A 24232-nucleotide genomic window follows, 5' to 3' on the forward strand; every position below is an offset into this window, starting at 1 on the left:
AGAGGACCATCCCACAAAATGGGTAAAAAGCATGACTTGATTTACAGTGCGTAAGTGAACTCTTTCACTGTGCTGTGCTGCCCCTCTCCACTCCTGTCTACTCTTACTCAGCAACAAGTTGTCTCTTTAGTGTCATGTCACCGGAGCAATGTGCGGACCACGGTGACCCAAGTTCCCTTAAATTTACTGGGTGGCCTGTCCCTCCCCCAGGAAAAGAGAAATAGAGATTGGGGGAGGCCAAATGACCCAGAAAAGGAGAGACCTCCAGCCACTTTGAAGCTTCTCTCTGGTTCCTGTGTTGGGCTTCTCCCCCGTGGGACAAAAGGCCTTTATATGTGGCTCAGGCGGGGGCTGTAGGGGGTATTGTGGGACTGGGGCGGTGGGCGGCAGGGCTAGATCCCCCCCTCGTCTATTGATCTGCACAGTCCTTTCTGCCTCACCCCCTCCACCAGAGCCAGGCTTACCAGCTGTCTGCTCTACGCCTCTCCAGCCCGGCCACAAAGACATACACACATCATATGGGCGCAGGCATTAGCATACTTATTGGACCCAAGGCTTAAAGGAGATTTATGGAGCCATGCATGAGACCATTGAGTGCATATAGCATGATAACAGAAACATCAAAGCGCTTTCACAGTGGTTGACCTTCAATTTGTGGTGTGACCTTTGCGCACTTGCATACATTGGTTTACTTTTGCCAATGTGTTTGCATAAACATTTGTCACAGTTATGCAAGTCATATATAATGCAATGTCTATGCAGGGTCAAAAAAAGTGAATCGTGTTGAAGAGGTTTATTTTGGCAACTGTGTTGCATTCATCTCCTCCAGGGCTATTCAGATCTTGCCCTGGAGGGCCAGTGCACTGCAGAGTTTAGCTCCAACCCTAATCAAACACACGTGAGCCTGTTAATCAATGTCTTTGGGATCATTAGAAAATCACAGGTAGGTGGTTTTGATCAGGGTTGGAGCTAAACTCTGCAGTGCACTGTGGCCCTCCAGAACAAGATTTGAATAGCCCTGATCTACACACATAAGAACTCTAGTGTATAAAGTTTCTAGTGGTGCGAAGAAATGCTTCCAGTATGTTGGTGTAACACTGCAATATTTTGCAATAAGACTACACAAGCATGCTCAGTACATTCTGTATTCAAGTTGTTGAATTGATGCTACCACAGTGTTGTAATTACGACTGGGAAACTCCAAACTTTCTTTAAGCACCAAGTTTTTAAGGGGCCGTGTTAGCAGTGTTGGGGAGTAACTAGTTACATGTAACGGCGTTACGTAATTTAATTACAAAATTATTGTAACTGTAATTAGTTACAGTTACTACGAAAAAATGAGTAATTAAATTACAGTTACTTATGAAATTTTTAAAGATTACAAAGGGGATTACATTTGAATATTTACACACATCCACATACAGATTTAACTGATTTCTTTCCCAAATTGCACTGACTATTCTGAGACATACCGCCCTAATAATTTCCGGGATGCGGAAATACAGTCTGGTTCGTAGAATCCAGTCATAAAAACGAAATGCCTAACGCGGACGGAATAGCCCACATTTTGGATGACTAAATCAAAAGTAGGTCAGTACACTTGAATCAAAACATGACATCGACTAGTGTCTGTGAATATTAAGCCCCAAAAATGCAATATATGACTTGCACATTCTGCGTGTCTGTGGAAATCATTAGAGAATTAAATCTCTAATAAGTCATGAAGTGTTAGTCATGACTCGCGCGCTCTCCGCGCCTCCGCCAAACGGTTTGGATCAGACTCCGAGTAATCAATGCGAGAGAGAGAGAGAGAGAGAGAGAGAGAGAATAGAGAGAGAGAGAGAGAGAGAGAGAAGAGAGAGAGAATAGAGAGAGAGAGAGAGAATAGAGAGAGAGAGAGAGTGTGAGAGAGAGAGAGAATAGAGAGAGAGAGAGAGAGAGAGAATAGAGAGAGAGAGAGAGAGAGAATAGAGAGAGAGAGAGAGAGAATAGAGAGAGAGAGTGAGAGAGAGAGAGAGAGAGAGAGAGAAGAGAGAGAGAGTGAGAGAATAGAGAGAGAGGGAGAGGGAGAGGGAGAGAGAGAGAGAGAAGAGAGAGAGAGAGAGAGAGAGAGAGAGAGAGAGAGAGAATAGAGTGGACTGCTGGAGCAGAGAAGCAGAACTAGTGTTCAGGGTTTCAGGTCAGTTTCATCTGTAAAGATGCTTTTTTGTCTTTGTTTTTTTATTTATTTAATCAAGCAGCAGCACGTTGCTCATCAGTCATCACTCAAAATACTGTATAAAGGACATCATTATTATCTGTTGTAATGTTACAGTAGGAATTTAGCTGAAAAAAATTCCTTTTTAAATTAACATTTTAATATTTAACTATAAATCCAGAGATGGTTAATATTGTTTAAATGTGATAACCAAAAATGTAAAATTATTTTACAAATGTATTTATTTAAAAATAAATACAAATCCATTTGCAAAAAAACAAAAACAAAACAAGGTTATTTTACTTTTATATAGGCTAATAAAAGCAAGGTTAATTTTTGTAAGGGAAAAACATGACTCGTGTACAGTACATTAGGATTTTTCTATAAAGATATTGTAGTATTGTAGAGTATTGTATTGTAAAGTATAGTTTTGTTCAATCTTGAGTATTAAAGTCATGAGAGAGATGGATAACAGGGCAAAATAAAGAGACTGAAGAGAAAAATGGAAGTGAAGGTGCAGTTCAGGAGAGATCTTTTAATTATTTTGCATGTCCCCAAATTAAAGATTTAAACTTTTTTTATGTCAGGTCCATACAAAAAATAGTTTTGTCCATGAATTTGTTTGTATGAGTTTGAATTTTCCAGTCTGAATTTTTTTCCCAGTCCGCCCCTCCTGTAAATTAATGGCAAAGACATGGTTTCATTTACTACACATAGGCCTACTGAAGCTCGCAGTGTTTTCAACCTCTGCTGCCTCAATATAGGAGTACACGAGCACATAAACATAATTCCTAGAACTGCTTTGTGTCACTTCATGTGCATTTTACTTATTTTGAGAAAACTATCATCATATACAGAGACAGCAGTTTAAAAAACACCAATGTTTCAGGAGTTTATTACACAGAATACGTCACATGCTTATTAGATAACTGTATTTGAGTTGATGTATATGCTTTTATTTATTATTCTTTAAATTTCACAAATTTAGAAAAGTAATCAAAAAGTACTCAAAAGTAATTAGTTACATTACTTTAATAAAGTAATTGAAAAAGTTACACTACTATTACATTTTAAACAGGGTAACTTGTAATCTGTAACCTATTACATTTCCAAAGTAACATTCCCAACACTGCGTGTTAGTGAGAAAATATAATGTAATAGAAGCAGCATCTATATTGATGGAGTGAAGTAGTTTGAATCTTCCTAAAGTTAAATTATCAACATGTTTATAGCTCGCTGATCAGATCATAACGCATCCATTTGATGGACCCCCTTGAGGACGGAGGTGTGTCTCTGTGTGAATGAACGGGTTATGTTTCACTTGCTCATGTTTTCAGCATCTTCCGTCTCGCTGTATGGAGATACTCCTCATGAACTTCATCTTCAGAGCTGCTCAGAGAGTCACTTCACTGGCAGTTCATTTGATATAGTATTGTCATATACACGGCCTAATGGTAAGAGAGACGGACTAGTTACCTGAAGGTTGTCAGTTTGAGTCTCGGTGCTGGCAGGAGTTGTAGGTGGTGGTGGGGAGTAAATGAACAGTGCTTTCTTCCACCCTCAATACTCATGACTGGAGTGCCCTTGAGCAAGGCACTGAACCCCCATTAAAATGAATTAAAAAAAATAAAAACTTCTAAATCTCCAAACAAACATGCTTTCATAGACTCATGCCCAGCATCCAGTAGACAAACAGTATAAAATTATGTAAATAAGTAAAATTCATTGTAAAAAATAAAATGTACCTGGATGTCGTACTAGTTCCAATGAAGTAGTGCCTCTGATGGACACTTTACTGTCCCATGAGGCCACAGTACTATATAGAACACACACACACACACACACACACACACACACACACACACACACACACTTTCCAGTGGGGAAAAACTTTCATCCATCCTCCCTGTCTTTGTCATCTCTGCTCATCAGTGTATCCCCATCATTATCATCATCATCCAGAGCTTGCCTCTCCTCTAACGGTCTTCTTCATGGCCACCAGGACAGGCTGAATGTGTGTGTTTGCCACAGTGCACACATACCTGACCACCTGTGTGTGTGTGTGTGTGTGTGTGTCTGTCTACAGGGGCCGTGCAGCTCTGAGCGTGAGGGGATCTGACCAGAAAGAGCCCGTCATCGTCAGTATGATGGCCGACACGGTGAGTGCGTTTTGGTAATGTGTGAACATCAAGTTATATAATTAAAAGGACATTCAGGTCTTTGTCAAGTCTGTTACAGAGCGACTGTCCACATGTTAAAATCACTTTGTTTCCACTGTTGTCAAAAAGTAAAGCAGAAGAGTTCTTTTGAAAATGGGCTTTTGAGCTGCTGAATTCTGCTCATATAGCACTACTAACACACATATCACTTTGTGACATTAATAATGCTATTGCAATTCAAAGCGCAGCATTCCAGCTTTATGAATATTCATAGTGAATTCTGTATGACATGAGTCTGAACAAGTAAAATAATGTATGAGTTTCAAACCCATGCTTATGGAAACTGACTGAAATTTGCAAATCGCTTGCATAAGACGCGTCTCTCCAACAGCGCACGATTTCCCTATAGAGGACATTATTACAAAATATGTCTTGGTGAGATTCACACAAACATGATCAGTTTTGTCTTACATGAACATTTAGTTATTGTTTGGGGAACAATCTGACGTGTAGCATTGTATTAGATCCATGCACTACAGCAAGTCAATATATTGATCTGTCTTGATATTAATCAAACATTAAAGGTCCCATAACGTGGATTATTTTCTTTTCTTTTATGATTTTTTAATGTTTCCTGAGGTGTACTTATATTGTTAGTATGATTTTTACATTGAAAATTTAGAAATGTATTTTTCTATCCTAATTTTAGTCCTCTGGCTTGAATGCTCTGTTTGAAGAGACTCGGAGAACTGTTGTGATTGGCTGACATCTTTGCATTCGAAAAGCCTATTACATGTGGAACCCCTCTCAAATACTTTTACAAGGTTTTTAATTTTTTAATTTTTTACTATTACAGCTGTACATATACTCACGATGTGTGACTGACAGCTGCGAACAATATAAAGGGAGCATTATTTGATCGCTCTCTGTAGTTTAATCACAATTTAAATAACAGATTTGTTTCATGCTACTAAGAGAAACAACGTGAAGTTGATCGTTTAGTCACTGGCTTGATTCACTGATGCATAAATAGTATTAAACGATTTAGAAAGAAAGTCTGTGTGAACTTAAATAATGATCTACACATCAGAAATCACTGATCACAGATCAGGCATTAATGAACACTGTTACTCACTGTTTGTGGAGGTGCTGTCGAATCCATATCGTAGAAGACTGTTTGTTACGCCTGTGCTGACATTGCGACTGAATTAAATGTAAATGTTTAGGCAGGCAAAGCAGAGAAAGGGGAGGTAACCTTTCCCGTATGACGACAGGCAGAGCAGGACACCCAGGGCTGGGTTTACACCTATCAACTGGGTGGCCATAAGTTAAAAAACATTGTGAAAATGTGAAAGTGAAATTTTCATGTCATGGGACCTTTAAAAGAAAAGACAGAATCATTTGTTGCTTTTGATTAAACTACAGTTTGTTTGCGTCTTTGTACTTATTTTTAATAACAAAGATAAAATAAAAAACGGCTATATTGTGCTTGAATAATATAGTAATAATTATTAAGAAAATAGATATGCAAAGTTGCTTGGTGATATTGTTTTGGTATCTTCAGAGAACTTTAACTCGATTTTTCTCAAAATTGACTTTGCTGACTCTATCGCCTTCAAACAGCTTTAGCTCAGCCATTTTTTTTTGTCCGAATTACAAGAAGCTATATTATTATTATTATTGTTATTATTATTATTGAAGGTACTTTAATGTAGAATGTGAAAATGAAGATAACTAATTTTTAATTAGCTCATTCCGACTCATTTTGCCAATACAGGTCACAAATGTGCATTTCTAAGAGACAAGAAAATATAATATCGCAGACTGCACTACAAACTGTGCTGAAGATACACATCGTCAAAAGCAACAGAAAGCTGTTCCATGATTGGAAAAATATCACTCATTAGAACATGCAGAAACTAAGGATATTTTTTTTCTATTAAAATATTCATTATGTTAATGACAAATGACTGGAAAAGAATAAACAATTCAAAAATGTGAAGTGTTTGTCATGTTCTGAACTTAAAGAGTAGTTTAAAACAACACTTACTGGTCTGGTTTCTACAGCTTTCACTTAGGAGCAAAAATGACTAATAATATGACTAATTTTATTTAACAATAATGATATATATTAAATATATATATATATATATATATATATATATATATATATATATATATATATATATATATATATATTAGGGGTGTAACGGTTCACAAAATTCACGGTTCGGTTCGATACGATACACTGGTGTCACGGTTCGGTTCGGTACGTTTTAGATACAGCAAAAAGAAAAAGTTGGCAGATAAATTTCCTTGATTTTTAAAAAATGTTTTATTTTTTGTTTTGTTTTTTACATTGAACAATGATGGAGCTATTCTTTACCCATCTTCTATGGTGTTTTCTTAGCAGCATACTGTATAAAACAAAAACAGCTCCTTATAAAAAAAAAATTAAAATGTTATATTAGTTATGAACAAATACAAAGACGTAACTTTTTATATGGAACTCTATAACTCTTTATATTGAGTGTGTTTTTACTCAATTGGTTCTCTATAGGGCTTATGTTTTTTGGAACAAAGCAGGAATTACGGTCTGTCTGAAATGGGCTCGTGAAGGAATATTGTAACGGGGCTCAATTACATTAAGCATGTTCTTAAAACCTACGTTTTCCACTACAGAGTAAGGTGCTCGCTCACTCAGTACACGCTGAAGGCTCGTTGCAAAATGGTTAATGCGTTTAACAGACCAGAAATAGAAGATCCTCCAATAATCAACAGGTCTGGTGTTTGGGTGCACTTTGGATTCCCTGTAAGCTATAATGGTGATGATAGAATCAATGGTAAATAGTAAGGTCTCATATCCGCGGCTATAACGTAAATGTAGCCTACCAATCGCCGTGGTGATGTCTTTTGCCCTGTTTGAATCCGTTGGAAATGTCTGTCTAAATGCTGTGGGGATAGTTTGTTGCGTGTATGTTTCTCCTTTTTTCCGTCTTTTCCCAGATACTGACACACTAAGGTGATGTCGGCGTAAATGAGTAAATGAGACATGTTTCAAGTATTCCCGCTGGTGGAATTTTTTTTTTTTTTTTTTTTTTATTCCCGCTGGTGTACCCTAGATGCGACATATCGTTGTTTTTTTTATCCACCACTCTCTTGCCATCACCATTATAGCTTACAGGGAATCCAAAGTGCACCCAAACACCAGACCTGTTAGTTATTGGAGGATCTTCTATTTCTGGTCTGTTAAACGCATTGGCCATTTTGCAACGAGCCTTCAGCGCGTACTGAGTGAGCGAGCGCCTGACTGAGTAGCCTAACATAAACATATAAGTTGGTGTTTTTTTCTTCTTCGGGGGTGTCAGGGGCATTGCCTGTTACGTCGTTTGGGTTATTGGGCTACCTTGTTGAAAGCATATCATTATATTTCACAATTTTTTTTATTTTCCAAATATAATTAATTAGTCCAACGAACCGTTCGGTCCATAATGCGTACCGCGTACCGAACCGAAAGCCTCGTACCGAACGGTTCAATACGAATACGCGTATCGTTACACCCCTAATATATATATATATATATATATATATATTTTACAATATAGTTATTTATACATGTAGTTATTTAGAAAATTGACAAAATGAGCTTTATATAATAAATGAAAAGTACTTCACCTTGTCTGATTTATTATTATTATTATTATTTTTATTTTTTTTGGTAAGTTATTTATTTAAAACACTCATCTTAACTGCCCCCAACTGATCAATATTAAATGCAAATTGCAGGTGCAATTAAACTTTAAATAAGGTGTTTCTGAATAATTTTTGTTACATTATTTTACATTCTTTTTTTATACTCCATGTCAAACTCCAGCGCTGAACTGAACATCGTTTGACCCGTATAGTATAGGACTTTTATGGGACAATTCCTTCTAAAATGAAAGCTAGCCACCGTGTCCTCAGCGCTCTATGGAGACTCTTCTGTTTGTTGGGGCATCCCAACACACAACACTTTTAATGGCTCTTTGGTGCTGACATTATACCTCCAGCAGCTACAGCAAGAGAACAGTAATGGTGGACCGCAGCTTCTCACTCAGGGCTGTGTATATGATAATAGAGCAGAGAGCGTCACAAATGTGCGGGACTTTCACCGACTCTGTCGTCATAGTCTGGAACTGCCCGTGTGGAGAGACTGTTTATTAGCTTTTTGGGATTATAAAACAGAGTGAGTGGATTTTTACCATTATAAGCTGGTTGTTTTCACACACTGCGGCAACACAACTGTGTTCAGTTGCCTTCTAAAAATGGTTTTTGCATTCTATAGCACCTTTAATGAAATAAAATTATTTAGTGGGGAACTAATAAAAGTGAATAGGTGTAGGACTAAATCTGGTAAAATGTTATACATTGTTTTCTGTATTGTTGTAAAATACATTAATGAAAACAAGTAAATGTATTTATATTTAAATATAAACTATAAAATTAAAAGACATTTCTTTTAAATGTATAGCATAGTTATGAAGGCAGCAACATATGATAGATAGAGGAGTCCTATCTGCCTCCATTACTGTGCTATACATTAGATTATTAATTAAAGAGTTATAGGACAAAACAAGAAACTGTCATTGCGCAAAAGTATTATATAATATGAAAAGCTCCAATAGAGAGTGGCAGAAAGTGCTTTTGCGCATCCCGTGCACAGAATGATGCGCTTGAAGCAACATAGAGTTACAGTGCGCAGCTCCGTATAGAGAAGTTCAAAGCACAAAGGAAAGAGATACTGATGCATAGTTTATTAAATCTGTATGATCGTATATTGAGCCTTTTCTTTTAACAATCTTAAATCTCAGTTATTGAGCGCTCTTGCAGAGAGTATAATGGTCTTAACTGTCGTAACCGAACGCAACACACAGTTTGAATGCTGAATGGAGGATGACAGACAGAGTTTATAATGTGTTTGTGCTTTCATGGGGCTTAACAATAACACAGAATAATATACTGTAGGCACAATATCAGATCCATGCATCCCTAGAGAAGACCGTGGCATAGTGCAAATCCGCATGAATGTTCCGAAGTGAAATAAACTTCTACTGAATAAAGTTGAATGGAATTGAAATAAAGTCGAATAAACTTCAGCTTTACTGGTCAGTGCACTGATGTCAGACTAATTTTGGATAATAAGGTTTATTGTTAAATTGTTAAATGTCCTGCCTCCATTACATATCTTTGTCACGTCATTATAAGTGTTTCATTACCACATTTGAGTGATCATTGCAAAAAATGTGTTTGTGTATACTGCATTCTATATAATACCAGTCAAAAGTTTGGACACATGAATGGGAAAGTGTCCAAATTTTTGACTGTACACATAAAGAATATTGGCTTATATATTGATATCAACCTTTTTTTTTTTTTTTTTTACTTGCTAATATCGGTAATGGCATCAGCCCTCAAAAGCCCGTATTGGTCGGGCTCTACACAGAATAAAACAAAAAATCTATTACAGTTGCCATTTTTTACCGCAGTAACGATATATACCATCATACCCCCCAGCCATAGTGGCACATGTGTGATGTCTAACACACTTTAGTCTGGTAGAGAATAGGTTTGCAAAACGCAACTATTTAGTCGCAAATTAGAGCCCCGCTGTTAGGAGAATCTGCTTCTGTTAAACTACATGTGATGGCATGAAGATGTGAGGTGCTAGAACAGTTTATCAGGCCATTGATTAAGTTTTCCTTTCAAAAACATTTCCAGATCTCGACCTGTATGAAACTTTGTCTGACCTTTATCTAGTGCTCCCTGAGAGAACATTTCTCATTTAGTTTAAATGCCTCAGTGATGTCTTGTTGATTAAATCATGGTGACATGCTCCATGACCTCCGACCCCTTTGAATAGACGTCTCCGTAAACTCCAATGACATCTGTTTACTTGTCCGTTTAAAGCCTTTCATGCTATAGATTTGGGCAGTCTTTCACTGGCTAACACTACTGATTTGATGTAGCCCTCTGACCGAGTGTTTTAATGGTGCCACATACATGGTGACGAAATCGTTGAAATTTTTTTTGGTTTTAGCCAGTTTAATAAAGCAATAAGCCCCAAAAAGCTGTGGTTTACAGTGAATATATAACCCCTAAGGACCATTGTTGGCTTATTACTTTTATAAAACGGTTATTCCATATATGTAGTAAGGTTTCACACAATAAAACTGAGCAAATAAAGTGGAATGATCTGAATAAAACCAGTATTCTTCCACCAAACAATGTAGTTCCTTAGAAACAGTTGTGGTTCCAACAAAGTGGTTGCTGAGCAACACACAGAAGTAAACAAAGGTGTGTGTTTGTAGAGTAATTTACAACAGCTTCCAACGCGGCTCAACCAATCAGAATCAAGGACCGGAACTCTCCGTTTTATCCACCTTTTTCCTGACGTTAAAATAGGCGTCGCATTTGTAAATTCTATGGGTGTAGCTTCCGGTCTCATTTGCGTCCAGCTATTTTTAGCTGTACAAAACAGTTTGTTTGCTGCTTGATATTGACAATTGATGTGTCCTATCATATTATTTTAATCTGTTATCTATATTAAGAACACACTGGTTTATACTGGAAACAGTTTTACCGTTTACTGCACATTGTTATTCTCCTCGTTATTTACCTGTAGCGGTTAATGAAACGGAAGTCTCACCCATAGGCTTACTTCCGCGTTGAGGAAAAAGGTGGATAAAGTCAGATGTATCCTATATGCTGGAGCTTGGAGTTGTTGTTTTTTCTCTAAAGTTGTGAGCTATTGCAGAAGCAGCTGCTGCAGTGAGATATCACACTATCAGTTCAGAAACAGCCCGCTGTCCAAATACAGTTGGCTCACAGTACTGACACTTCAGACAAATGTGCAAATTATAAGAAAAAAAAAAACCTCTTTTTATTTGAATACTCTACGTTTCTCTTTGGATGCAAGTTTGTAATTTGAAAAACTTAAGCAAAGCATTTCACAAAAATGTTTGTTGGATTAAAAAGATAAAACAATAGATGTAATGTGCTGTTCAAAAAGAAAATAAAAGAATCAACATGTGGTTGTCAAGAGTGGATCTTGTTTATTATTAATGTGGTAAACTACTCAAGGTTACTCTGCTAGACACCTGCGGGGAGAACTGACTTCATCCAGTAAAATAAGTTGTTAGAAAAGTGAAGTTAGTTGAGAACATGCCTAACATCATTTGTCTGCAGATGCCACATAGTTTGATTTTACAATGTGGTGACATGCATTATTGTGTCATTTAAGGTTTCAGACACTTTTATTCAGAATTTTGAACAGAATATCTGTTAAATTTGGCTATTGCCAACCAATAACAATATAATAAACATGTCATGATTCATTCAATCACAATCATGATTAGATGTGAGAGTTAGGGTGGGCGATAATGATAAAAAATGATATCTTAATATTTTCTAGAATTTTGTCTAGCGATAATCAGACAGTATTTTGCTGAGTGTGTTTTTCATATTCTTGATTAGTTTGCAGGGATAACAGAAAGTAACTTCTATAATAATAATAAAAAAACTTGAATAGGCTTCTGATATTTGAAGTAATTTGAGGAAAAAAGGGAAAATGATGACTGCATGAGTGAGCCATTCATTCAATCGATTCGTTCAAGCAGCTGATTGATTACATTCTAGAAGTATTTTAATAGACTAAATCACACAGTAGAAGTGTGGACTTGTGCAGTTGTCTAAGCTTCATCTCATAGTGCATGTGGGCATGTTGTTTTTGCGGTATACTCCATGTCAAATCACGTATCGTTTAAACAACAATTACAGGATTACTGTAGGGGTCGGGGATATCTTGAACACCCTGAAATCATCATTAAGTGATCATGTTTTTTTGTGTTACTTGAAAGGTGTTGTCTTTCTTTGAAGTAAATAACTAATAGGTTTGATATTTTGCTACCAAATACAATGACATTCAAACATTGGACTTAACTATACATGCACTTTCTGGAGTCACTGTATATTGCAAACTAATATTTCAGTTCATTTGAACGCTTCCCTACTTTCTTCTCCACTCAGGTTGGCGCAGCAGCTCTGTGTGGAGATCTGAAGGCTTTTCTGAACCAAAACCTCTCCAAAGGTAAAATATAACATATACTTCACACAAATGTGTCTGCAAATAAATATAAGATCAGAAATGAACAAGTTAATGAATTATCTTAGTACAAGGGCTGGTTCTTCAAGCGCAGGTTCATTCCGAGTGCAGTAAACCATTTATTTATGCATTCATTTTTCAGTTTGGCAGTAAAATAAATTACATTCAATTACTGGCAGGCAGTAAACTTTTATGTACTACATACCAGTGTCTTGAAACGGCTGCATTCAAAGTGAAAAGGAGGGGTCCGGGCATTGAACAATACACATTCAAGAATTGCACTACACGGACAAGCGTTAAGTGACTGATTGAGACTCGTAGGTTTAATTATGTCATGTGACAGCAAATTAACAGTGACACCTAAAATATATATGATTAGCTCCTGTTACCATAATACTTATACAATACAATAACTTGTTTAATTAACTGTTGAGACTTTCCCTCAGTACTAACTGTATGAATACTGTGAAATATTGATTTGTTTTTTTCCAATTTCAAAAGTCACAAGTAAAAATGTTTATATTACTTTTATATTAGTTTAAAGAATTAGTAACAATATTCATTTAGTAACAAAAATATATCTTTGTGAACAGTAGGCTACATCTTTAGAGTTTTATAATTCATTGTCTTCTTGTTTTTTACATTTTAACATTTACAACTGCATGTTCTCTGCGTCGTTTCTGGCTTCGGCCTAAAACAAAGAGCAGAAGGGCTTATTGAAAAATGCAAATTCATTCTCTGACAGCAGTTGGTGCTTTTCGGCAGAAATATAGCCATTTTCCCAATGACCGCAGTAAACAAAAAGCAGCGCAACACCTGACTTTGAAACTTGCAGCGCTCATATTTAGTCAATTAAACCATAGCCTTTTGAAGTGTAAGCTATATCTCATTTTACATGTGTATAAGTATCATGTTTGTGACAAGTGTTTTATTAGTTTGGTGTGTTTCTTCCTTTTGATGTTGCCATCTCTCAGTGCTTTTATGAAGAGAGCGCATCTGCGCACCTTTTGAAAAGCGGGTCAAGAACCGGGTTGACCGGGTACACGCTAAAAAACTGGTACCGTAACATTACATTTTTTTTAGTACCAACTTGGTATCGAAGTACTGGGTCTTTTGACAACATCAAAGAAACAACATGATCTGAGAAACTACAAGTAACAAGCACTATTCTACAACCATCAGAACCATCATGGGCAAATTCTTTAAATATGAAAATGTACTTACAGTCTGTGAGTCAGAACATAGAGACGGCATTTTAGTCTACTCTCCCAGGATCAGGAAACAGTCCTCTGTAAAAATTCGCTGCACAATTCTAAATATTTGGTTTGAACTGTTCTAGAACAGTGTTGTAAATACAGCTTAACCACTGATTTCTAGTTGTGTCCTCTCTTAGAAGGCCAAACAAAGTAGTTTTGCTTTCACAATCAAACACACAGCATCTCTACAACATGGTGCCGGCGGTGGCAGCAACAATAAAGCTACGACTTCTTTCTTTGCGTGAACATTTGGGCGGCGTAATACAAATCTTCTCACATCATTATGTAAACATGGGGGCGTGTTTAAATGAGGCATTTTAGAGGGGCGTGGATGAGTTTTATCTTTTAAAAAGAATATCTCTTTGGGTTTGAGACTTTAGTCTTTGCAACTTTAGGGATCTTATCTATTCATGAACAGCTTGTAACACTCCAAAGAGAAAGGGAAACTTGAAATCGCATCATATGACCCCTTTAATGAATGTTTATTTGTACATTACTTCTTAATCTAATAAGAAATGCAAATAATACTCTGATGTTTTTCACTTTATGAAACGCTGTTTTGACCCTGTGCGACTTATGGTACAACTAATGGTGCTCTTCAGCTGCCCATTAATACAACTGATGTTACAGTAAGAAGCGTTTCTGTTGGAGCGTCTGAAGACAACAATTTGTTTAACATCAGTCAAGTCTTTTCAAGTCAGTGTGTGATTGAACACTTTTTAATTGTCATTGGCACTCATCCAGTTGTGAGTTTCCAGTGTCACTCGGTTGGCTAATAAAACTTGTGCGCACATCCAGTTGTGCTTTCCACTGTTGCTACCGGTCGTACAGCGCAAGCTCAGCGTGACAACATGTGTTCAGGCCTCTCCATTGTGCAGCCAAGCATCTATTCAGTTCTCCTGCTCTCTGGGGCTTCCCACTGCTGTCAGATCAGTCCAGGCCAGAGTAATCGCCCACCTGCTCTTTGAGCGGCCCGCAGGAGCTGTGAGAAAGCTGGCGTCTGTGCACGTACTGTGGGAGGAAGTTCTGCAGCAGGTGCTCTTACGCTTTCACTGAATGCGGCTGCTGTGAGCGCGTTTTCCACTCAGCACGGGTGAAAGTCTGAGCGCGGGCGGGTGGACTCCCTCTGTGTTCGCTCTGCAATGCCTGGCCAGCCTCTCAAGTTTCCACTGAATAGTAACAAAAGGGACACTCAGGGAAAGAGAGGAACACCAGGTCCCAGCCTGCTTTGGGAACATGCTCGTCACTCCTCTTCAGGTAAATTCTGCACCCCTATTTTTTTTCTCTCGTTCTGGTGCTTTCTTTGTTGCGCGCATTCAGGGATTGTGTCGGAGCAGCTGGGAAGGCTGCACGTGTGTCGGGACGGCATGCTGAGAGGAACACACACTCTCTCTCTTGCTCTGGGTCACTGTGGACGTTCCTCCACAGCTCTGTGTTCAGGGGGAGGGGTGAAGTGGACGTCCCAGTCTATGTGCGGGACTAGAACTTGAGCATTTTTGTAAGGAAAGGAATAGTTAAAGGTGAAGTATGGAAGTGCTTGTCGTGCCGCTTCGTAAACAAACAGGTAAAGAGGAAGGTACAAACTTATGTGGTATCATTTTATAATAACTTTTCAAATAGGTTTATAAAGAGGTGTTTTTTCTTTCTTTCTACACTCTTAAAAGTAAAGGTTCTTTATTTGCATCGATGGTTCTAAAAGAACCTTTAACATCAATGGAACCTTTCAAATGCACTAAATATTCTTCAGCATTCAAAAAGGTTATTTGATTTTTTTTTAAGTGTTCTTCACAACAACAACAACAATAATAATAATAATAGTAATAATAATTGTTGTTGTTGTTTTAAAAACTGTTTGGGAGCCCAAAAATGAAAGCTTTATTTTTAAGCGTAATGTGATTCCAGAGAGCAAATATGTGCATAAGCAAGTGTGTTTGTTGCTGCAGAGCTGGGTTGTTGTGTTTGGTCTTTGGTGAGATTCTCTCTGATGTTTCTCAAGCACTGATGTGGTTTCGAGTCGTGTTGAGCGAGTGCTGGAGTCTGTTTGGGCTGCCCCAGGAAGTAACTGTGTGTTTTCCTCCTGTTGTCTTGGCCCTTGTGTAGCAGTGTTTTCTTTTTGATGTTTTCCGTTATGCACTTGCATTTATCTGTGTGTATCAGGCATTTGTGTAACACTGAGCACGCTAAGTGTGTGGTTTATAAAATATAGCACACACATTGGGCTCAATATTTGTGTGTGTGTGTGTGTGTCCCGGGCCACTGCTCAGCTGTATTCTAATGTGGCTTTGCTCATTGTTGCTGTAAAGAGCTTGTGGTACTGCGGCATTTCTGCTCTGGGCCTCGCACAAAACCCCTTCAGACTGCAGCCAGTCCTTCTGCTGTACACACACCATCTGGAGCAGATTGTGAAGATTCATTCAGACTACACTGACACTTCCCTACCTTTCAGTATGAAACACTTAACTGCTTTTGAAATTTTGCAGAATAAAATTACTCTCTGTACATTCTCACAGTCATTTATGACTGACTTCCACAGAACGGATTACTGAACCACTCTTTTCCATAAACGAAAGCTGTCAAGCTCCAAAAAGAGTAAAAATCATAATTTAAATAAGTCTTCTGAATACCTGTTTGAGGAACGGAATGAAATTTGTTGCAGACTCCAGTGCAGCTTCTAAAAAGAGATCGACCAATATTGATTTAATTTTTTAACCAATACCGATTATTTAAAAACCGATATGCAGAAACGATATTTATTTATTATTTTGGTCACAGCGATTAAAAACAGCACTGAACTAAAAAAAAAAAACTGTTTAAATGCAAGATTGTACAAATTTAAAAAAAATGATGGTATAGTAAATATTTATGTAATTTAGGGAGTTTTGAATTAGTGGATCTTCTTAAATGCTACATATGGTGGCCATGCTGGGACATCTCTGAGCATGAACCTGGTGAGTGGTTGGGACAATAAGAGACTATAATTATGAGCATAGAGAGCAGAGAGAGAATTAAATAAAGTAGTTTTATTTCCAACATGCACTCATTCGAGGCTGTTTTAATTAATTCATATAAAGCTGACGGGTTACGTGAGCGAGTTTGTCTCTATTTCTCAAGCTTAAACTACCTAAAGAGTGTTTATGTAACACATCTCATTTGTGCATTAATGGCTGTTATGTTAAATAATGTTTATTAATTGAAGCAAGTATCTTTAGCTGTGAACAGCTGTAATGGCAGTTATCAAAACACTCAAATATGGTGCTTTTATTGGTGGCTCTGACTACAGAACTGATGTCCCATTATAGAAAAGTGCTTAAATATGGGAAAATATTTCAGTTTTTATATCATTTATCATCATCAAAATGGACAAATCTTATCGTTTTCATAGAATGTTGCAGTTATTTTAGGGGTGTCCCGATCAGGTTTTTTTTGCTTCTTTCCGATCCGAGTCATTGAATATTGAGTATCTGCCGATACAGAGTCCCGATCCGATACTTCTATATATTACTAGAATTTGATGCACAATTCAAATACATTAAAGCAATTTAATCCAATGTATACAGAGTTTTGCTGAGAGTAAAAGTAATGTGTGTGTGTGTGTGTGTGTGTGTGTGTGTGTGTCTCTCTATGCATATCTTTGCACTTCCTGTATAAAGATATTGAAAGATTATGGGACTACTGATGTAAACTTGTTTTTTTGTATATACATTTAGCTAAATAATTGCAATATAAAGGTTGAAAAGGGGAGATATGTTTAGAAAGCATGAAGCCCATGGTGTCATAACACCAGTCTATCAGTCAAATCCAAAGCCAGATTGATACCGATCACTTAAAAAGATTCTATGATTGGTCCCAATCTCGAACCTTGAGATCGGCGCGGGACATCCCTATTTATTGTAAATGATTTATCTGTGCACATCTGCCATTGCCATTATAATCATAAATCGAAAATAATAATGTGCAAGTCCCCTCTTTTAAAGAGGACGTGTGCACCAACCTGAGTGCAGAACAATAAGGCTTTCTAAAAGCCAGACGAGTTTCAGTCATTATCCTCCAGCAGTCACACGCACATGAGACAATCACAACTAGGAAACAATGATCCAGTCAGTTCCTGAGAAACAAAACCGAGTTCCGTCCCGTGAAAGAACCATCATAATTTCTTCATAATTTGTTTATATTTGCACATGCGACAGGAATGTTCTTGTATAGCACCAGGTTTGACTGCATTAATGCCAGACAGCTTTGAATCTTGTGTGTCTAGAATGAAAGTAAAGGACATTGATGAATGATCAGTAAAGTAGATAGAAAGATGTGTCTGGATGTATTCAGTAAAGTATTTAACAGCTTATAGCATAATCATGTGTGTGGTATGCCGTGCTATGTTTGGTCACTTTCAGTAGCAGTCATCATGACCACATTTCATTTATTTCAGTGAGTCAAGACCGCATCTGCTGATATACTTCATGAAAAGTAAGAACTACTTTTAGTGTTGGTGTTTGGTCTATAATGTCAGTCGAACATTGTAAACACAGTACTACATCTCGACTGCAGCTGAAGACAGACAAAGACACACTGTGAGTGTCACGGACTGCTGGATGATCTGAGCATGTTCAGGACCGAGTCGTTTGGGCTGTGTGAGTGGGACGGGACACAGGCATGTGTGGAGTGGGAGTTGTTGGCATGTGTCGTCTCATTCAGACAGTACTGGGTGTGTTCACTATTGCGTGTTTGTGCCTGATTGCGAGGCCATTTGCATGGTTTTGCATCTGGTATGCCACAACCTTTTACATGATTTGCATTTTCATTCAGAAAACACCACAGAATTCAAAGTTAGCGTTTCAAGTGTCTCGGCCTCGATCACCATACTGTAACCTTCTCACACATACACAACAGTCACTTCAGCTACACCTAAACATGTCGCTGCAAGAGATAAAATTAAGTGACATACTTAAGTGTAAATACATTATACTAGAGCTTCACTTATTAGAAACGTTTTGCAGTGAGATTTAACTGGCGGATGCTGCAGTGATTTTAGAGGATGTGTTCACACAGGAGTCCTAGAGGAACCACACATGTAGAGAATTACTTTTACCCAATAAAACCTGATTTATCATATTTGATGTGCATTTTTAAAGGGAAAACCTGTTCAAACCTGTTCTGAAAAACAATCTACTGCATGCTTTCTGTCGTCTGATTGATAGGTTTTTTTTTTTTTGCATGCCTTTTAGTATCATTATAAAAATGCCTTCCTTCAGCTTGTGGTTCACATGTCTTTTTGTTGTCTAAAAATAACTTTGATATTGTTAGTAATATTTGAAGATGAACACTTACTGGACTAAAACAACTTTCACGATCCATCAGGCTTTTCTCAATCATTATTGTATTGCATTATATGTTTTGCTCCCCACATTAAAACTACACAGCTTTGATCATGAAGCTAAGTGTTTAAATATAATCTTAGACATTTTATTAGGAGCTATAGAGTGATGACTAATATTTATATGCATTTGATGCAAGTAATCTTTCATAAAGAGCTCACTGACTTTCATTACAAGCTATCAGAATCTTATTTTTTAGTCTCCTAAATATCAGCATCTGCACCAGATTGCACATTTTTACTCAATTTGGGCCTCAGAATGAATGAGTATGACCTCCGTATTATCTTGCGTCATGCTATATGAGCCAAAAAGCCTCATGTGTCAAATATTATAATCAACAAAAACACATTTAAGATAAAATCAAAAACTGATAGCTTTATTATCTAAATCAACATTATTCATACTTCTAATTGGCTTAAATGACAGATATGTTTTTGGGCCACACATTTATCTTTGAAAATGACTGAAAATCTGAATCTGGGAAATTGCAAATCATTTTAGTTTTAAAAGCATTTTTTGTCAATTCAGACCAATTTAATTAGATTTGATACACTGACCAGTGTTATGATTTAGTAGTTTTGTTTGACTTTTTACTGCAAACCCTGTAAAGGACGGATTGATGTCAGGTTTTATGTCATGGAGCAAACAGTGGTCTTCTCAGTGTAGTAAATGAAGTTCAGGAAGCAGAGATCCAGATGTCAAAATAAGACCGAGCTAAAGTTCAATCAAGTTCACTGGTACTGTCTAGTGGAAAACACCTGGAAGGCACACAGCCTGTATGGAGACATCCAATATGAAAAAAAATCATCATTTTGATTATTGATATAGTCATACATCATATTTTAAGTAAAAAACAACAACATTTCACTTGACAACTTGCCTCATAGAGTTTGAGAACATACTTCACATCATAAAAGTTGTACATGCAACTTTGTGCAATTTCATCAGAATGTGATTTATTAGTTTTTTAGCCTTTAAATGAGTAACTAGCATGATTCGCCAATTTTTCTCAGTGATGCATTGAAATAGCAAAGCATCTGAATTGCGTTCATGCTTTGCTAACAGGCTGTAAAACTTAATCACCTTGAGATTTGTGAACAAGTCACCATTTCCATTCTGTCAATTCTGTAATCCATTCACGCCTCTGCCGGATGGTGAAATGTGTTTTTCCTTTCAGAAACTCTCAGCTCTTATTTATGAGCATCAATTTGACTGTGTTTGTGTTTGCAGGCAACATTTCCCTGGTAACTCCGTCCAGCTACAGCCCAGTCACCAAGATCACACTAGGAATGGTCAATTCTAATGTGGGAGCCCAGATGGTTAGTGTCACACCAACACACACGGCACACATGCACTTCACACTTTAAACTCAGGCTGCTGGCTCATGACTGACTGAAATGGTCGCCAAAGTGACAAAATGAACAAAAAAGTAAAAACAACTTGATGTATTCACCATTGACATCAGTCTGGAAAACTTTTCATCACATTTTATTCCATAAGCATTTCTGGTTGTTTGGTAAAGCTTTGAAATGATTCAGATGAACAATGTTTGAGAATCTAGAATGCAAGTAAATGCTCAAAGGAATGCTGTAAATCTGATGAACACAAGTAGGAATATTTATTTGAAATGCTGTGATCTACGGAAACATTGTAATAAACATCTATATTTATCAATGTATATTTCACGAAAGCATAAATGTATCTAAAATTCTTCAGTGAGTACCGGTATGTTTAAGTTTGTTTTATCAGTGAACTGATTCACTGAAATGCACCGCTTGAATTTTTATGATATAATTGCAACATAAAATGACAACATCATGCACAAAAAATAAATCAATATTAACACTTTACAATAAAGCTCCTTTTTAACTTGAACTTGAAATACTTCTTAATAAAGCATTTATTCATCTCAGCTTTAGATATTAATATCTTCAGGTTTAGATGTTCATTTTAACATTTGCTAGCACATTATTAAGTGAATATTATTTAATGGACCTGAGCGAACATGAGCTAATAATAAGTAGGGCTTTTTAGGATATTTACTAAAACAGTACATTAAAAAAAGAAGCTAATTCAAGACCATACTAAATAAAAGAATAACATGCAATTTTCATGATGCCTCTTATTTTGTTAAACTTATGAACATTTAGCATATTCTGCAAGGGGTATGTAAACTTATGTGCACAACTGTGTGTGTACCGGTGTGTATATATATTTCTCCCCCCTTATTTTTATTAACTAACTTTAACAGTTTAATAATGACGGTCACGCTTTAGTTTGGGGACCATTTTCTCACTCAGTACATTAAATTTGATCTAAAATATGATCATGCAGAATAAGACAATAATATGTGCTTTATAATAAACACCCATTCTAGCAAAGTTCACAAGTTCTAGCTGCTTGTGTGAGTTATGTTTGCAGATGGGACGGTTGTGCTGCGGTTCATGCTGTATCCAGTAGTCGGCAGTGAAATCCTGACAGTGCTAGACTGACTTTACTGCATGTGCTCGTCCGCTGTACATAGACCGTAGATGGAGAGAGCAGGGTGTTTATGGGTCAGTATGGCTGCACTGAGCGTAACAAAAGAGAGGAATGTAGAAAAGATGGGTTTAAAGGGAGAGAAAGAAGGATTGCTGTGAGGGAAGGAAGTTTGAGGAGACCTTGATGAACTGAAGCTTAACAACACAATACCTGCCAGGAAGTATCTTTTTGTTAAGGCCAAATGTGTATTTTTGTGCTACACTGTTTCATCCTGTAACAAACTACAAGTAAGCCAATTTAAAGTCGACTTCCTAAATAATGTTCACTTGTTAATCTTTCATGCTTTGTCTGCGTTAGTTGCTGACTGATATATCGCCAAGGCCGATATATCGGCCGATGTTTGTCTTTTTCCAAATAGCGGCATTGGCCGAAATTTTTTTCTGATTGGCCGACGTGTTCGAGGCAGGATTTCTATTTTGACGGCGTTGAGAGCGGCACACAGTGCTCACACTCTCTCTCTTGTTTACTGTCGTTGTTAACAGTTCTGTCTAATACAGACAGAAGTCTGTCTAATAATCAGATAGAACGGTTTAACAGATCTATACAGAAAGTATTATTAAAGGTATTATTGCCTTTATTTTATTAGTAATAGAAAGACAAACATTCATGCAAATATGCATTTATATCATTTAAACAAATCTTTGAATGACTAATGAACATTTAATTTCGCAAACTTAGTGGAATCCAGCTGTGAGATCTTGTGAAGTGTGTATCCAGCCTGATCGCATGTGCTCTGTGACGGTCGGTCCCTATGAATTGAATGCTGTAAACTGTAAACTCGTGATTTCAAATTATGAAGATTTCTGCATCGGCTGTCGAAAAACCAATATCAGTCGACCACTAGTCTGCATGCACTACTCACGTGATGCTGAGTTTAGACCGTGACCTGTTAGTCTTAGAAATGGCAGTAGGAGTGTTTGGGGAAACCTGTTTGGAAGCAGCCATTATTTCTGCGAGTCCAGTGATGGACGGATGTTGATGGCAGAGCAGAAGGGCTGTCAAAGGAGAGAGGAGAACAGAGCGCCACTGTGCTGCACCTCTGCTAATGAGTTTATTATCGACTGGATGGCACGAGAAACCCTCGTTAAGACCCTCTCTCACTCGTTACAGAGATGTGTGGCTCGTTGTTTAGATGCATACAGATTCCTTTCTGATTGATTATTTCTCACACACAATCACATCCTCCACTCTCAATGTCACATGAATAGCCATTAACATGAAGAGCACAGTAACAGGATGCTGTGATTACACTAAATCTAGTGAAACCATATGCAGCGAGACACTTTTCAAAGAGTAGGATGCTGCGTGATCCAGTGACGGAAAATACTATTCAGTACTAAAATAAGTTTAAGTAGTAAAATGACAAAAACTAAAATAAAAGTGAATTAAATAACATTGAATAATTCAATTAAATGCATTAAACTGTTAGAATATATTTAGAAATGGACAAAATGACACACAAGCGTAAAATTACTAAAATGAAAATATAAAAGTAAAAGCTATTTCAAAATAAAATAAATACTATAATAATAATATAAATACTCTATATAAAAAATAAAACTACTAATACGTAAATACAAATAATTCTAAAATTACACTTGTCTGTCAGTATTATGCTGCATAACTTATATAATTTGTCGAAGTTAGCATATAAAATTTCAATGGAATTCATGCATAAATGTTTTAACTTTTTATTTGAATATTTTTTTTAATTTAAATAATCATAATAATAATAACAATAACGATTCATTTAATAAATGTAAATCAATTTGATCTAATAATGTTGAGAATTGTGTCTGTACTTTAATTGCGTATTGATTGTGGAGATAGACTGACCGTTTCTGTACATAAAGCGATATAGAAATAGTTAATAAATAAATAAATTGACAAAAGCACTTAAGAACATTTTAACAACCTATGCTAAAATCAAATTGAAAACTGAAAATATATCAATTATATTCCAAAAATGATACAATAATACATTAATAATGGTAAAATATTTATGTGACCACATTACACGGTATGCTTTATTCAATTTATGTCAAATCAGTTGGTTCTAACATTATAAATGAAACCGTTTTATATTTAAATGCAATTTATGTGTAAATATTTGCATTTTAATTCTTTTTTTTTTTATAATAAGTTGAATTAATAATAAATGTTACAAATTATGGCTTTCCTGACGATTCATTATTCACTGCAAACAGACTGAAATCAGTTTGACCATGCTGCATTGTGGGATACAGTATTCAATGCAATACTGTATGCTGTATACAGCACATTTTGGCAGAAATAGCAGATAATCCGATGTACCACAAAATTAGCCTACTATGCACTGCATAAGTGCAGAAATGCTAGCAGTAGTGTGGGAACGTGCCATTCCCAGTGCATCCAGAGAGACAGCAGGAGGATAAATGATCTGTGAGGCAGTGCTGATGGATGAGGAGGATGTCCTCGCTGTCCCCCGGGGCTGCAGCACACATTCAGGTTAGCAGAGACTGCTGGATATAAATGCACTCAGGCAGGCCCTCGTACCCCAGAATAGCTCATCTGTACTCCTGCATGAG

General features: G+C 36.9%; 1 protein-coding gene across 3 annotated transcripts in view; it reads left to right on the forward strand.

Moving 5' to 3' along the window:
* LOC132123079 (transcription factor Dp-2-like) overlaps window positions 1-24232 on the forward strand; it is a 48882-nt gene that overhangs the window by 8760 nt on the left and 15890 nt on the right. Inside the window, exons 2-4 of one of the 3 annotated variants that reach the window (XM_059533619.1) lie at window positions 4284-4356; window positions 12421-12481; window positions 20355-20443. In XM_059533619.1, the coding sequence (XP_059389602.1) occupies window positions 4342-4356; window positions 12421-12481; window positions 20355-20443 (165 nt within the window). In that variant the 5' untranslated portion in view covers window positions 4284-4341. Of the gene's footprint in view, window positions 1-4283; window positions 4357-12420; window positions 12482-14879; window positions 15010-15184; window positions 15317-20354; window positions 20444-24232 lie in introns of those variants that run through there. The other 2 variants (XM_059533618.1, XM_059533620.1) reach the window with 2 other exon arrangements.

This window comes from Carassius carassius, chromosome 41 (genome assembly GCF_963082965.1).
Source record: "Carassius carassius chromosome 41, fCarCar2.1, whole genome shotgun sequence".
In the NCBI taxonomy this organism is placed as follows: Eukaryota; Metazoa; Chordata; class Actinopteri; order Cypriniformes; family Cyprinidae; genus Carassius; species Carassius carassius.